Consider the following 17,024-nt stretch of genomic DNA (forward strand, 5'->3'; position numbering starts at 1 on the left):
GATGATATTTGTTTATTCTTTATTACAAGCCATTCATTTTTATATATTCTAAAAAATTATATGTAAAATAAATTTGCTCACAGCTGTTGATGTCTGTTTAATAATAATAACAATAGGTTAGTGGCATTATGTAATTCTATTAATAGTATCATATCATACATTTTTGAGGGGAATAACATTTTGGTGTGCCGTGTTGAGTGATGGGCATGCCGCAAGTAGAAAAAGGTTGCAGAACACTGGTGTACAGTAATATAGACTTTTTTAATATAGTAACAGACAGCAGAATTTATAGTAAAGTACAATCCAACCTCGTTAAGATGTCACCATTTGTTCACTCACAAATTTGGCAGTTTAGTGAGGTTAGTAGTCTATTGAAAAAGTTTATAACATTGTGATGGAGGAAAATAGATTTATTTTATATATTATGCACTATACTGCAATATATTAAGTGTCTTGTGAACTAAATAAAGTATACTGAGAAAATAAAAAATTACTTTTTTTTTGGGTAATGTGCTATTATTTCCAGTGAATAGTAAAACTTTACAATCAGACCATTATATGCTTTATGTTAAAAACAATTAAGAGAAGACATTTTTGATAGAAATATCCAAAACACAGGAGTTTTTGAGGGCAATCCATTCTATAAACAAAAAAATCATAGGACTACTTACTGAATGAGCATGTCATTGTTTAAGCTTGTTTTCATCACAGACCAGCACACTAGATGGCAAATGCATACAAAACATGTTATGTGACCCTGCTTTAATGTCACTAGTCATATGACTACCATAAAACATAACTCATTTCAGCCATGTGACATCAAAACCATGCTTAGTGTTGATTTGACCAATCCAAATAAATAACCTCTTTTCCAATTCTTGATGCTTAGCAGTTTTAAGGTATATATCATTTTTTAGTTTTTCTTTCAGCCACTTTTCTTTATTGTTAAGAATGTCTCCAATCATCTTACAACTAATGTTCATCTCCTACAAAATGATTGGTGATAAAATGATTGGTGATAAATTGCTGACTGCTCATTTTTTAAACAGGTAAATATATATTTTTTGTTTAACAAAAATTGTAGCCTTCTTCCCTGATGTCATTTTATACACATCACAACCATCTTCACAACCATCAAAAACTAGAAGCAGACTGAGATGGCCAAAATTAGCATGGGTCTAGCTCAAAAACTTTGTGAAAGGAATTGCACAGCACCTTGAAAGCTTTTAACATTCCAACATTGGGTTGGACTCTTAACCAACTTTTTTCAAGTGTGTGAAAATAGGACTTTCAATGAAAGTGTGATGATCGCTTGTCATGTTTTTCCTTATCTCAGACACAATGCCCTTTGTTTTATGCATTCCCAAATGTTCCATTGCCCGTTAGACCTGGAGGTGGCGATGAACCCAGCGGGGAGACATGAGAATATAAAAGGTGGAAAGGTCGATGGACCAGCTTTTTCTTTCCATCAAGGGACTGAGCTGGACGAACGACGAGGTCAACGAAAGGGAAAGTTATCGGCAATCGAGATCAAGAGTGAACGAGCAGTAGAAACAAAGCATCTAGAAGGATTCGTCCATGTAATTAATTGTATATGGTAGATATATTAATTGTATGTAACTTACGCGTATCGGTAGAAAATAATTGTCGCAAAAACCGAGACTTTTTTGTAGTACTTGTCGAATTAATATTAACTCAACTTTGGGTTGAGAGAATAAATCTTACAAAAGAATGTTCCTCAAGGGTCTTCTGACTCTCAGATGTTACTGGATTAAAAATGATTGACAAGTTGTTGACAAGATGGTTATTAAACAATTTACATATAGGTCAAGCTCTATTTCCTGTACCTATAGTGAATTATTGAAAATGAAAACAATATTAAATGCATATTTGTGCAGGATTTTAAATTGGTGGAGGGTAATTTATCAGGAATTTCCTGTCTCAAAAACATACAGATCTGTTCGCCTATTGTTTTTGGCAGTCATTGAGGTTGGCAGCTTAAGAGGGACAGCTTAATGAGGTTTGACTGTAATAAAAATGTGGACAATAGTTTTACAGTTAATTGGAAAATTCAATAGATGTACTGTACAGAAATTTACCTCCAAAACTGCTCTCCTGCTTTTAGCATGCTGAGATCAATATACAGGAAAAGTCCAGTTCTATGGCAAAATATCTTTCAACAGACAAGATCAAAAGTGAAGTAAGTCTCTTAACACATTGTTGATCAGAGGTAGCTTTTGATCAATTTTGACTCTGAAAATGATTGTTCTGCAGATGCAACAGACACTGGTATAATTATATTTTCAATAATTACCAATTTGACGATTTAAATAATAAAATATACTTTCAAGTGAAAGACTCTAGGCATTGCCTTTATGTAAGGCTGCCTCTGACCTTATAATAAAAGAGAAGATAATGAGCTACAGTAGTATTAAGAGATTTCTTAGGAAAGAAGGAGAGATGAAAGCATATATGGTGGTGCATAGCTGGCTTTTTATCCTATTGATTTCCAGAGCCATAGCTATAGGACTATGGTAGCTAGGCTTCTTTAGCTTAGTCAGCAGTTTCTATATGCAATATATACAGTATATTGTATGCTTTCCTTTAATCGTGTAAATTTAGGCTACTGTTACTTTTTTATACATGGACTGTAACCAATTGACATAGTATTGGCTGTAAAACAGAAAAATACCAACCACAAATTTTTTTTAGCTTTTCCTTAATTTATAAATCTAGCCCCAATGTTATATTCTTGGCTACAGGACTGTTGATTTCAGAAAATATATATATATATATATATTTTTTTGTTGATTTTCCATTACAAACAAGGGACCATGTTTTACACATCATAATGATTTCTTTCTGGAATGAAAATCTTTTCCATTTTTAACTTGGTGATATCTAAAGCTGATTTAACCTGTTTCATAACTCAACTCAATTTTTGGCGAGTTTTTTTTTTTTTGGTTTTTTTCTCTCAGTTTCAAAATCAAATATGGAATTACAGTTAACTGGTCAGGGCAATTATATAGATTACTCCCTAAGGACTTTCAGGACTTTCAGTATATATCTGAACTTGGGACTGAGATGAGTTGAACAGTATCCTACTTTTGGACCGGAGACGGAAGATAAGAAAGTTATCAGATTTATGATTTCTTGCTTTTCACAGTGTTTTTTTAGTAGTTTGCACATTTTCACCACTAGGTGGATTGCTTACAATTTAGTTTGCACACTTTCTAACCTAACCTAACCTAACACATTTGTAGGACACTACATCATCTGGGTACGATTACACACATTAAATTAACCTAACCTAACCTAAGGTGTAGAATGCACTGTGAAAGGCAAGAAATCGTTATTCTGATAACTTTCTTATCTTTTGTCTTCGGTTCAAAAGTAGGGTACCATTCAACTCGTCTCGGTTTCCTGAGTTCAGATATATACTGAAAGTCCTGAAATTCCATAAAGAGTAATCTATATAACATTCCTGGCTGTGCTAAGTCATCCTAAATTTTTATGTCATCTCTTTCAATTTTCTTTTCCTTTTGGAACAAGAAACACACTGTCAATGTTTATTAGTATCATATATTGTTTACTAAACAGTGATTTTTAAGCCTTTGAAAAATTTTGAATAACAATTGAAATAAAAATAAATAAATTAGTTTAAAACCTTTTATTATGCAACTAATTAATTCAAATTTTTTAAAATAAAAATCTTAGGTTCTAGCCAAGAAGTTAACTAATCTGTATAAATTAGCAAAAATAAAGTTATCTAAACAACCTCATTATGACTTTGGTCTTCTTGAGTTAAAATGTATATTAATGAAAGCTATAAAAATGAAGAGAGAATTACCAGATTTAGAAGAAGTAAGAATTTTTTCTTTTTATTATGTAATTCATTTAGTTTTACAATTCATATTTATGTCATATAGGTGAGATAGCAGGGTCTTTTTAAAGAATACTTGCTGTATTTATATATATTCCAGTGAATTTATTCATATTTATATATAAAATTTTTTGGGTAATATTTCTACAAGCAAATAATAGCATTATTTTAAATTATTTTTGTTTTTTGATCAAGTAATATCTTTGAATCTATCAGATATTTAGTAGGTGGCCTATAAAATATAGTACAAGTAACAAAATTTTTAAAAATTTCAGATATAAAGATCAGATCATTTCAGATCATTTCAGATATTTAGCTTTTAAAACAAGAAGTATATTTTTAATTAAACCTTTTTTATCTTAATAAAAAATATATTGTAAATATTTTATATTAATTATGTCAAAACTTATTTTATTTTAGGATAATTTAATTATACAAGCAATAAAGGAAATAGATTTTCCAAAATTGACTTCAGGAGATATAGTCTTGTATAATGATCTAATATATGATTTGTTTCCTGGAATTGAAATTAATTACTCATCAATTTATCACTTTGAATTTCAAAAAGTTGTTGAAGAAGTTATGAAAGAGCGAAATTTTAAAATTTTGCCACATCAGGTAAATTTTTGTGACATTTAATAAATTTTTTTAATAGTTGAATAAATTACTATTACAATAATAATGTAAACTGAATTTGGATGGAGTATTTGTTCAACAGAAACATGAAATTTAATAATAATAAAATAAATTTATGTCAATACACACACACCACACACAGAGAGACACAGACACACAAACCCACATACAAACTTTTGAGTTATGTAGTACTTGGATTGTCAAATTGCCCAATTTCAGTGTAACATGACAAAAATATGACAGGATTTTATAATACTGGATAGAGTTTAATACATTGAATCTTCTTTTTGATAACCTTCCTGAAAAACTAAACTCAAATTTGGTATCCACTCTTGTTAGGATAATAAATAACCTGCTGCTGTTTTTAGTTTTGGTCATATAACAATTAATTACCATTTAATGCAAAAAATAACTATAAAACAATTCTATTCCATTTATTATTGCTGAAAATGATCAAAAACATAGTCATAAACATTTCTGATTAAATAATCTGTTCGATAACCAGAATTTTAGCAGTTATTTACAATTGTTTATTATTTGAGCTAAAATTTCACTTTTGAATTTTATGAATGTAATTTTTATGAAATAAATTTATTTATTATTTGTTTTATTATTGTTCAGATTAATAAAATCATGCAAATCCATGAAATAATGATGCTGAGGCATGCAATAATGATAATTGGACCAAGTGGAGGTGGAAAAAGTGTTGTTATTAACACTTTAATGAATGCACATGTAAAGTAAGTTATATTATTTATTGTAATTAAATTTTAAACTCTTTTATTGGGAGAGACAAAAATAAACATTTGTCTCTCTCCTGTTGTGTGTACGCGGGGAACTACAATTGATATTGATCAATTCAGAGCTGTATGATCAAAACAATATAATCTTTCCAAATAATTATTTAATAAAGCTATTAAGTTCATTAAAAAATTATTTATTTAACTTGTAAATCGCTGTGATTACCGAAGTATACAGGGTTGAGGTTGGGTAAGAGAAAATAAGGCCAACAAAAAATTATAAAAGTGAACCACACGAATTCCTTTATTATAATACTGTTATATTATTTAACCGGGCGTCGAACATACCCACCCGAGTGGGCTACAATGAGATTTCAATAGGTAACGAAAAACAAAAAAATTCGCGGCTCTATATCTAAACTCTAATTACTTAAATCTAGTTATTTACAATAAATACATAGGCGATCGTTCCTATGAGTCTATGCTCCTCACCATGTAATAACTGACCTGCACGTGGGGTCACTCGTTGGGTGCCGGTCCAAAAAATAATAGTCTCTACACTTGTTCCTACTATCCTGCAGTACTATCGAACACAGTGGTTCTTCCCTCTCGTTCTCCTGATGCCGATGCAGATGGATTCACTTGCTTGCTTGAACCGTCACCCTTCTCGAGACAAAATGGCGGCGACTCTTGCCTTCCCTTGTTCTTCTTCCTCTTCAGGGGGAACCCAACAACAACAAAAAAGCCCCATTCCTGTGTGGCAGTGCCTTTTATACTTTATTCTAACCGGGGTCACGTGATCCACCCCACAACTTGGCGAAGAGCCAATCACAACGTGTTTCGCGTGACCCCCAAAATGCGATTTACAACGACGAAAAAAGGCGAATAAAAAAAAACCGATACATTACAATAATGCAAAAAGGAAGATAATATATATATAAAAAAAAAAAAATAGTGTCAGAGCACTACAAACTCTACTGTATTGCTGTCAAATATAGATTTTTTTCTGTAAATAATTTTACATGATGAATTATAGAGGTGTGCTTATGGTGCTGCAGCATCCTGTTGATACCAAAGCAATCATGTTTTGTTACTTTAAAATAAAAATATTATAATGCATATCACATGACTTCAATTACTTAAGATTAGGTAGCTAAACAATTCTAAGATAATTGAGTAACATTCTCTGAAAAACAACAAGGGCACATGCTCTAATTCCTCAAATCTGACTTGAGCAGCTGGTTAAATCAGTCCCTATAGTTTTTGATACACCACTGATGAATAAGTTTAAGTTGTTTTCAATTTTCATAATTTAAGTTACAAATGATTTGATAAGAAATTTATTATTTGATTTTTTTGTTATATATCAAAGTAATATTTGATATATTTTTCAGATTAGGTTCATTGGTAAAAACTTACATCATTAATCCAAAAGCTGTAGATATTACAGATTTTTATGGCTTTATCAATCCTTCATCTAATGAATGGACAGATGGATTGTTTTCAGTTATTTTTCGAGAAATGAATCAGCCTGCTGAAAAATCTGAATTACGTTTCCTAATATTTGATGGAGATATAGATTCAGTATGGATAGAAAACATGAATTCAATTATGGATGAAAATAAATTGCTTACATTACCTAATGGAGAACGTATAAAGCTACAAACATATTGTGTGTTATTATTTGAGGTAAGGTAATGTTTATTAAATGAAAAATCTAATAAAAACTTATAAAATATAAAAACTTTTTTATGATTTGTATTTGATTACAAATTAACACATTCTCTATCACTTAAAAGAGGGAAAAAAGATGCTTTTTCTCATTTTTTGCCATATCTATTTTTTTTTAATATAATTAAATTAAATGCAAACTTATATATTTAATATGATGGTTAAATTTTATTTTTTCACAAAGTTATTTAAAAAACATCACTGTTGATGCATATTTTTAGCATACTGGACAGAAAAATATTTTTCATAAATGATAATTTAAAAAAGGATTTCTAATTATTGCTTTTTATGTTTAAACATATTTACTAAGATTTTGAGATTTTAAAATTATTAATTCTGCATAGGTGAGCAATCAAAAACTAAGTTATAAGAACTTAAACTATCTATAGAAATAGAGATTTGTTTTTTGGATTGTCAGATATTTGCTGCCTTGCAAATATATTTATAAATATCTGGAATTCAGACTTTTCTCTCTCAGAAAAATGAGTATATATGTATCCAAGACACTGTGTTGCATTAAAATTTAAAACACACAAAATATTAAATTTTTATTAATATTAATTAATAATGATTATTATTAATTAATATTAATAAAATACTAATTCTACTGAATTCAAAGTGGTTTTGAAGTCAGTCTAAAAACCAGTTTGGCATTTAATATATCTTGTTGAAAACTGGTTAACTTATTTCAAGAATTTCCAGTTTTTGCCAGCACTAATGTAAACATGGTATTTATTAAATCTAATTCATATATAACTTTTTCTTGGGATAATAAATAAATATGAAAACACTGCATATATGATAGGTTGCATATTTTTATCATCACAGTTGCTTCATTGGAGAAAATAGTTTAAATATGTTTAAATAGTCAATACTAAAATTGAAGATAACTACAGCATTAGTGTTTTTGTCTTTTGATTGATTTAAAACATAATATCATTATCATCAGTATTTTGCTCGAAGAGCAAGTACTGATTTTCACATTCCCACATCATTCTCCAACCATCCCTATTTCTTGCCATTTCTCTCATTTCTTCATAAGTCCTTCAGTAAAATTAAAATTATAACTGTTTCACAATTGGCATCCATTCTAGCATGCCAATAACAATTTAAAGTTCAAATAATTTTTATCTCTTGAACTTGTCTGTCAAGAAAACACCTTACAACCGATGAGCAGTTGGCTAGCAGTAACACTTTTTCAGCAACCACAGAATAAAGCTAGCAAGACAGATCCAAACTTGAATTTCCCGCTTCCACGTTGACTTTATATAGTCATCGACAGCCAACCAATCACTAACTTTGCTGGTCTCAGCTCTATTCCAGGTCTACCACATTGCATGATGTTTTCGCCAACCATCTCTTCCTTGAGATGCATGCGTTGCCAGTTCAAATTGACCAATCGTATATCACCATGACACCTTCCATCTTTAGATCATCAATCATTTTGATTCTTTCTATTCCTCTATTTCTCCCTCAATTATACCTCCCATGACCTCTTTTACTATTCCAACTTTTCTCAGTATATGTCCTATCCAATTTGTTTTCTTTTTCATAATTTTCTTCAATAGTTCTCTTTTCTCTTCAATTCTTTCTAACACTTATTATTAATAACTTTATTAATCTAGCTTATTTTCAGCATTCTTCTCCATATCCACATTTTAAATGTCCTAATCTTTCTATCTAATCATCATTTTTTAAAGTCCATGTCTCAGCTCCATAAAGCAGCACAGTCTAAATAAAGTACTTTGCTATCTTTTTCCTTAAAGATTTAAAGAACCACACAAAATGTTTTTTTCAGTTTTATAAATGCCAGTTTTGCCATTCTAATTCTCTCTTTAACTTTGCTGTCATTTCTCGTTTGTTGCTATTATGCTCCCAAAGTATTTATACTATTAACTTGTTCAACATTTTTCCCACTAATCTTCATCACAGTTTTTTCAGCTTTTTCAACAGTCATGACTTTTGTCTTATCTGCAGCTATCCTTATCCCATAACTACCACAAAAATTTTGTAATCCACTTACTGAGTGTTAGAGGTTAGTTTGATTATTTGCTATGATTACCATAGTGTCTGCAAATCTTATGCTATTAATCATTCTTTCTCCTATTCTTATGTCATTTCCTGTATTAAATTCATCCATCATTTTTTCTATGTAAATATTAAACAAAATTGAGGATAAGCAATATCCCTCTACCAATTCCTATTGTCTTTAAATCTTGGTTTCCTACTCTAACAACAACTCTCTGCATTTAATTAATGCAAATTGTATATTAATCTTCTTTCTCTCCAGCATACTTCTAATTCTCTCAGAGTTCATAGTAACTTGCTCCAGATTACTCTATCGAATCCTTTTGCAGATCAACAAAGCAAATATAGGTGTCTTTCTTCTTTTCCATAAGTCTTTCATTCATGATTTTCAGTAAGCCCAATGCATCCCTTGTACCTCTTCCTCTTCTAAAGTCATATAGGAATTATATTTTATGTTTATAATATTATTATTATTGATATTATCAATATAAAATAAAATACAGTTTCAATGTTTTAAATTTATTTTGTCAAAATTTGATTAAAGTTAAAATTTTAAAGTATATAAGTTTTGATCAGTGATGGTCTGATGGTAACTTGTGCCAGAAGCAAAACCAACTTTTGCTACCCCTGCTTCCATAATGGTTATGCATAGAAAACGCATACAGCTCTGGAATTTTTGCATGAATTATTTACAAACTTTACAGCATATTTACAGAACTTTATTTTATCTGGCATATTATTATTATTGCTTATTTATTCATTTTTGCCTTTTGAACATTTTTGACTGGTTATTTTGCTTCTTAAGCAGTTGCTTCATCACCTCACCCATTGAGGCAGCCTTGGTTTTAATAATTCAGAAATCAAATCATTTTGATTTGGACATCATTGAATCTATTCAGTTTTGGTTTAGATCATTTATTGTGTAATATAAATTTTAAAATTGAAATTACATATTTTTAGGTTGCAAATTTACAATATGCACCTCCAACTACAGTCTGTAGATGTGGAATGGTTTATGTTGATCCTGTTGACGTTGGTTACCTTCCTTACTGGGAACGTTGGTGTCTGACAAAAGCTGATGATAAAAAGCGAGTGATATTACGTAAACTATTTGAAACTTATATACCAGACTGTATTAATTATGTTTTTAAAAATACCATTCAAAATAAAAGTGCATCACAGTTAACTACAATTATATCACGAACCCCTTTGAATATGGTAAGTTTTTATATCTTAAAATACAAATTTATAATTTACACTGAAAATATTTAAATGATATTTAGATACATTTCATAAATTTAAATTCATTACTATAAACTTTTTATTTTTATACTTCAGCAAATTTTAGTATAATAGTAAAATTACATATGAGAAATCAAATTTCTATTCATTTATATTGTGACAAGTTGTTTTCTAATGAAGGAAAGATTGCAATTTTCCTTTGTCTCTGCAAATTTTGTCATTGTGCTTTAGCTCTAGCATTGAACTTGCAATACAAAAAAGTTTTCTAAGCAAAACTGTTATAAAATTAAAAAACAGAAGAATTAAATAAAACTTTGAACATTATTTATTTATTTATTCCACATTTGTCTGTTGTAAAATTGAATCATTTACATATAAATCAGGGGTAGACAACCTACAGCCCAAGTCAACTTTACTTGCAAAGATATGTAAACAGCTTAAGTTATTTTAAAAAATAAAACCCCAAAATATGAAACCTATGATGTAAGAAAATAAAATCATTTAGTTTGAACTTATTTTAAAAGAAAATAAAATGTAATGTTCAAAATAAAAACATATGTTTTATTCATTGGGTTATTAAGTGTTAACCACTTTAATTTCAAATGAGTACACCAGATCATTTTCCCAAAATAATTTTTACATAAATTAGTATTATAAAAAATTATTTGAACACTGTTCTAAATTTACAAATTTGAGCATTCTAATTTGAATGGAAGAAACCATCAGCTTTAAGAGGTGTGTTTGCATCATTTTCTGACTCCAATCAAAGAAATTATTAATGATGTTAGAAAACAAATTATAAAGCTACTACAGGATGGAAAAAACCAAAGAGAAGTTGCAATGTGTGTTGGTTTGTTGTTAGAAACTGTAAATTACGCTAGAAAAAATTTAAAGACAAAAGAACATACAAAAAAATTGTGTCAGAAGTGTGTAAAAACCAGCAAGACTATTGAAAAAATATGCTTAAAAAAATCAAAAAATGTCTTCCAAACAGTTTAATGCAGAATAGAAGAAAAATAAAACAAATGTTTGTTACAGAACAATAAGAAATAGAGTGAATGACATGAGATTTTCATTTGCAAAGTCAAAACAAAATCCTTTCTGGTCAAGAAACAAAAAGTTAATAATTTAAAATGGTCAAGACAGCACAAAAATTAGATTATAGAAGACTGGGAAAAGGTTATTTTTTCAAATGAGAGTCATATATGCATTAGATGTGGTGATGATGCAGGAAAATTTGTTTAAAGATGTCCAGATGGAAAATTTTGAAAGACTGCCTGAATACAAACATTAATTTTCCAATAAATTTAATGATCTGGGGCTGAATGTTAGCTATTGGATCTGGAAATATGTGTATTCTTAATGAGGCTGTAATAGCAGAAGTGTTTAAGGAAATTTTAGTCATTTATGATTCCAACAATCAAAGATCATTTTAGTGAAGCTGATGTTTTTCAGGATGATAATGCCATATGTTATTGAGCCAAATGAAATAAAGAATTTTTCAAGTCTAGGGCTTGCAAATAGCCCAGATTTAAACACTCATTGAAAATTTATGGACAAAGTTGAAAATGCTGGTTGATAAAAGGGTGCCAACTAATAAAAATGAACTTAAAGAAGCCATTAAAATTAGCTGGAGTAAAATAACTTTCAGAAACCTTCAATGAGTTAATTTTGACAGTGCCAAGATATATAAAAGCTTTAATAAGATCGAGAGGAGGACCAGCAAAATCTTAACTTCTGTTATTTTGCAAGTGATCCTATTATTATTGTTATTCAAATACTGTTTTCCAACTTCCTGTATGTTCAAACGGCCCACCAGTGACTGAGTGATTCCATCCCTAAACACTGGGAGTTTGGTTGTAGGTTCATACCTCACCAAGACGGGCTAGACATGTGGAGTTTTCTGGGTTTTCTCCACATCTGTAACACCTGAATAGTGGCCAGTTACCCTTAAAAAGATCTCCCAGAAGGCATTTCTCCCCGTGTAACATCGCATATCCAGAGAAGGCAAGAGGAACTCTGGTATTAACTTTCCCCAAGACATCACTTGGCATGCAAACTAATCCGTACTAACCTGTGCCAGGTGTTGCCATAATCAGGGTGACCTGATATGGCACACAAAGAAAGATATGTTCAAAAACTTTTTTCTGATACTGCTTTATGTAAAAATTTTTTTAGGGAAATTTCTTTATATCTTGTTATTTCTGATTTTTAAGTTTTTATAATTGTTGTTGTTAAGGTTTTATTATTTTTAGTAGCATTGCATTTATTGATAGTTTGAAAACATTGTATAATCTAAATATATTTTTATTTATATGATATAATGCAGTTTTTAATGAATGTAAATAAACTAATAAGTTATTTTATTTTTAGATTACACAGTTATGTTTGATGCTAGAATCACTATTAACTCCAGATATTACTGATCAGGATATAATTGAAAGTTATTTTCTTATGGCTGTTTATTGGTCAATTGGATCAGTTTTTGAAGAAAATGAAAGAATAAAATTTGATAGTTTTGTTAAAAGTATTTGTTCTTTTAAAACATTTAATGATGGTAATGAAACTTTTGCATTAGCAGGTATGGTTTATTTTATATTTCATAATATATCTTTATATTAAACTCTTTTAAAACAAATTTTTTCTTATCAGCAACTTATTGTTAGCTTTTTTATAATACAGTAATGATATGTTGATAAAATTTAAAGACTCAAACTATTTACAATTTATTTACTATGCAAATTATTATTTTGCCTACCATGTTGAAATAATAAAGTCCTAGAGAGTTTCAATTTTGACTAGTATTTTAGACTAGTCTTTATTATATTGTATAAATGTAATATAGAGAATTTGTTCTAACTGAAATAAAGTCTAAATTAAATAATCAAAGTGAATTAAAGCAAAAGGTTGTTAGCAAAAAATAGAACAGGACAATTAAATGACATACGAACTTACTGTGAGTACTTAGTATTTTGTAGCATGACGATAACTGGGTAATAAAATATTCAAAACAACATGAACAGTGCTAAATTTACCAGTTTTACAATACGTATTTATATCATTTACAGGTGAAATACCTTCATCATTACCAACTTTATATGATTATTATATTGATTCTAATAAAAAAGCATGGATTCCTTGGAATAACTTAATTCAGTCTTTTACATCATCTTCAACTATTATATATAATGATATGTTAGTGCCAACAGCAGAAACTGTACGTTTAAATTGGCTTTTACATCAAATGCAAAAAATTTCTTATCCTGCTATTGTTGTTGGTGAAACAGGAACATCAAAAACTATCACAATTCTTGATTTTTTGAACTCACTTGAAAGTGATAAGAATGTGAGTAATAATTTTAATTTTATTGACATACACTTATATCTTAGAATAATATCTTGAAAAATATAGGTTATAAGATAAGCAAGATGCTTTAATTAAAACTGGATATAAGTAATTAATATTAAATTAATTTAAAATATTTATTATTTTTATTCACTAAAGTGCAATTTTACAAGTTTCTAGAATGTATAAATAAAATATATAATATCCAAATCGTATATAAATATTTTTTTAAACAATAGAATAATAACAAAACGTTTTTAACCTTACAGAGGTCATGACTGATCTCAGATACATTCAGAATAATTTTTTAAATATTTTTGTTTCAAAATAGCAAAGAATCTGGCAACTTTGAGTAGCTAAAATTAAAGGACTGGCAACATTTATTAGCTAGCATTGCTTTATCAGTTCTTTGTTAAACAACACTGCACATTTTTCTCAACACTAATTTATATTTGAGAGATACTGTAACCTATTAGATAATTTTTTTTAAGAAGTATTTCTTTTCTGTTTAAAAGTGGAAAATACCACATGTCAAATTGACAATAAGAAGAATATTGAAGAATTGCAGCAGATGTTACTTGAGTCAGATAATGAAAATTTGGTGATTGATCTGAAAATGAAAGTGGTGTTGACAAAAATATTATTGTATTTTTACACAAAATGATAAAAATGTTTCAAAGTATAAGAAGAAGTATTAATTTTTAACTGATTTTAATAAAAAAAATATAGTCAATATTCTCAATATGTAAATAGGTCTATTCTATATATATATATATATATTAGTCTAATCACAGAACTTCTTCAGCATCCAGTAAAACATGGTAGATGAAACTGTAGTGCTACAGCACTAATGGTCTTGTAAATTAAGGTGTATTTTGCATGTTCCGTTTTTCTTTTTTTCGTATCATGTTGTATATCCAATTAAACATAGTTTCCATTTTGTGCCAGGACATCATGTTTTAATGTGGTGTATCTTATGTACTCGCTGATTGGGTGAGGATTGATGATGTACTATCTAATGGCGGGGAGTATAAATTCAGAGGTTAACTGTGAGAAAGGATCTTTTCCCATTGGGTCAGCTGCCAAAAACATCTGCTATGAGCAGGAGAAAGAGTGCCGAGAAATAGGCTAACTAAGAAGAACAATTGTAAGATATATTTTTTTTCAACCACATGTGGAGCTGTTCACTTAATTGTATTGAAGGTTGAGATGGTGTGACCACAACGTTCGTTGTATGTATATCGGTTGTAATTGTTTATGTATATATGCGTTTTCGATTGTACAGTAAATTGTTGACCAAATACCTAAGCTCTCTGGTATCAATGAAACCTGGATTTGTTAAGTACACAGAATAAATTTTTTTTTCTTTCATCTGTAAAAATTTGTGTGAAGTTCTTAATTTTCCAATTTTGCCTTACCCAATCCCTAATACCTAGTATAGCACGGTATATGAGGGTAAAATATTGGCGTCTGCGACAGGATTAAATTTATTGTAAGCTGGGTAAGCATGGTTGTTTGTAAAAGGACTATTAACGTGAATAAGTGTTTGTCCTGTATTCTGTGTAATCGTGGTTTGCTCTTTATGGAAGAGCAGATTTCGAGTGGGTCATCTGGAGTAGGAATGGGGGAAGTCGAGAATGTACTCGTGGTGACAGGGTTCATGGGTATGATCCCGTGTTACTCTAACCTACCTAGTGATTTCTTTGAAGTTCGTAGATTTTTTCAAATCATTGATAATGTTGCTTCACTGGCAACTTGGAGCGAAACTGTAAAGGTTACTGTTGTCCAAGCCCTCTTAAAGGGTGAGCCTCTATCAGTCCTTTTTGATTTAAAAGATCAAGGATCAAGGGACGTGATCCGTTCGACCAATTGTTGGAAATTACCCAACGAAAGGGGGAAAGAATGTGTGAATTCAGTGTAAGGGTAAAGTTTTTGTTCTCCCGCATGACACAAAACTCCAAATTAGAAATGTTGCTTGACAACATAATCAAAGCTTGTTTCATAAAAGGCCTATTAATGGAAATTTGTAGACAAGTCATGAAACTTAGACCAAGTACATTAGAAGAGACAATAGAAAGAGCCGAAGAGGAAAAAGAGATTGAATCTGCCTACAATAAGAGAACTGGGGTTAGTGAAATTCTCCAAAACAAACGTTTTAGGAATCCACCTGATTTCAACTTCAGGTTGAAGTAGTTCATTTCTAATTAGAATGAATCGAATAGAATAGTTGTGTAGTATTCGAATTTGTGATAAGGTCAGTAAGAGACATGCACTGATTTATCCAGGCTACAACGATGTTTCATTTCATTCTCTCAATGCACATCATTCCAATTAGAAACAAACTATTTCAACCTGAAGCTGGAATCGGGTTCCAAAAACATTTGTTTCATCTTCCATGTTTTACTGGATGCTGAAGAGGTTCTGTGATATATATGTTACCACTAAAGCTCAAAAGCTGTTAATGTATACATTACCCAGCTAATCTCCAGATTAACTAGGTTTATTCATTAATGTGCAGAATTGAGTTTTCTGCTTTTTACCTAGGTAATCTGCACATTAACAGCTTCCATATCGTTAAAGTTCAAAAGTTTGTTTCTCTTCTTTCCTTTCCCTACTACTTTCCGAAGAAGACAGCAAAAACTGATGCACGCCCAATTTTAGCTGTGGTTCTTAGTAAAACAGAGGATGGCTTTTATAAACTTGGTACTAAAACAGGTATTTTAAAACGATTGTATGCAAAATCTGAATTCAGTGTTTGTAAAGAGAGATTTTTAATGAAAGATGTCCCCTGCTGTAGAAATATCTTTATGTCAAACAGTAATAAAACAATACCTTGGTACTGGGCAGGATTTCAGAAAATGTGACTGCAAATCTAAATGTACCACAAATAGGTGTGCTTGTCACAAAAACCAATTGCTATGTAACTCAAAGTGTCACCAATCTTTAGATTGGACTAAAGTAAGCACAATTTTATCACATGTTTTGCAAATTCATTTCTCTAATTATAATAATAATTTAAACCGTTTGATTTTTTTGTATTACAGTTTTTTAATTGATTGATAATTGATTCTATCAACTAATTTGTTGATTGTTCAATTGTATTAACTCGATTCTTTAGATATCGAAAATTAAATAAATAACATTATGTTAATTTAAGTGTACAGAAACATTGCTGTTGTTCCAGCAAAGATCTTATTTTCACTTTACCGAGTGCCTAGTAGGTAATGTCCAGATTACCTAGATCATCTGCACATTACCTAGGTAATTTGAGAAATGAAACAATTTTTGAAACTTTAATTGATTACCTAGTTAATCTGGAGAATAGCTAGGTAATGTACACATTAATGGCTTTCGAGTTTTGAAATTTTTTTTATCATTTTGAGTAGAAATACGATAATATTTTTTAATTTAAACTTTT

At 29.8% G+C, this 17,024-nt stretch overlaps 1 protein-coding gene across 1 annotated transcript in view; it reads left to right on the forward strand.

Annotated features, from left to right (window-relative positions):
• The window catches only part of Dhc98D (Dynein heavy chain at 89D), a gene marked incomplete at its 3' end in the record, with an annotated part of 149,794 nt that overhangs the window by 17,189 nt on the left and 115,581 nt on the right, over positions 1–17,024 (forward strand). Inside the window, exons 7-13 of the mRNA XM_067268098.1 lie at positions 3,718–3,864; positions 4,304–4,501; positions 5,141–5,259; positions 6,654–6,948; positions 9,979–10,236; positions 12,634–12,841; positions 13,329–13,606. Of these exons, the coding sequence (XP_067124199.1) occupies positions 3,718–3,864; positions 4,304–4,501; positions 5,141–5,259; positions 6,654–6,948; positions 9,979–10,236; positions 12,634–12,841; positions 13,329–13,606 (1,503 nt within the window). The remainder of the gene's footprint in view (positions 1–3,717; positions 3,865–4,303; positions 4,502–5,140; positions 5,260–6,653; positions 6,949–9,978; positions 10,237–12,633; positions 12,842–13,328; positions 13,607–17,024) is intronic.

Source organism: Centruroides vittatus, unplaced genomic scaffold, assembly GCF_030686945.1.
Source record: "Centruroides vittatus isolate TY-2023 unplaced genomic scaffold, ASM3068694v2 contig_3155, whole genome shotgun sequence".
Taxonomy (NCBI): Eukaryota; Metazoa; Arthropoda; class Arachnida; order Scorpiones; family Buthidae; genus Centruroides; species Centruroides vittatus.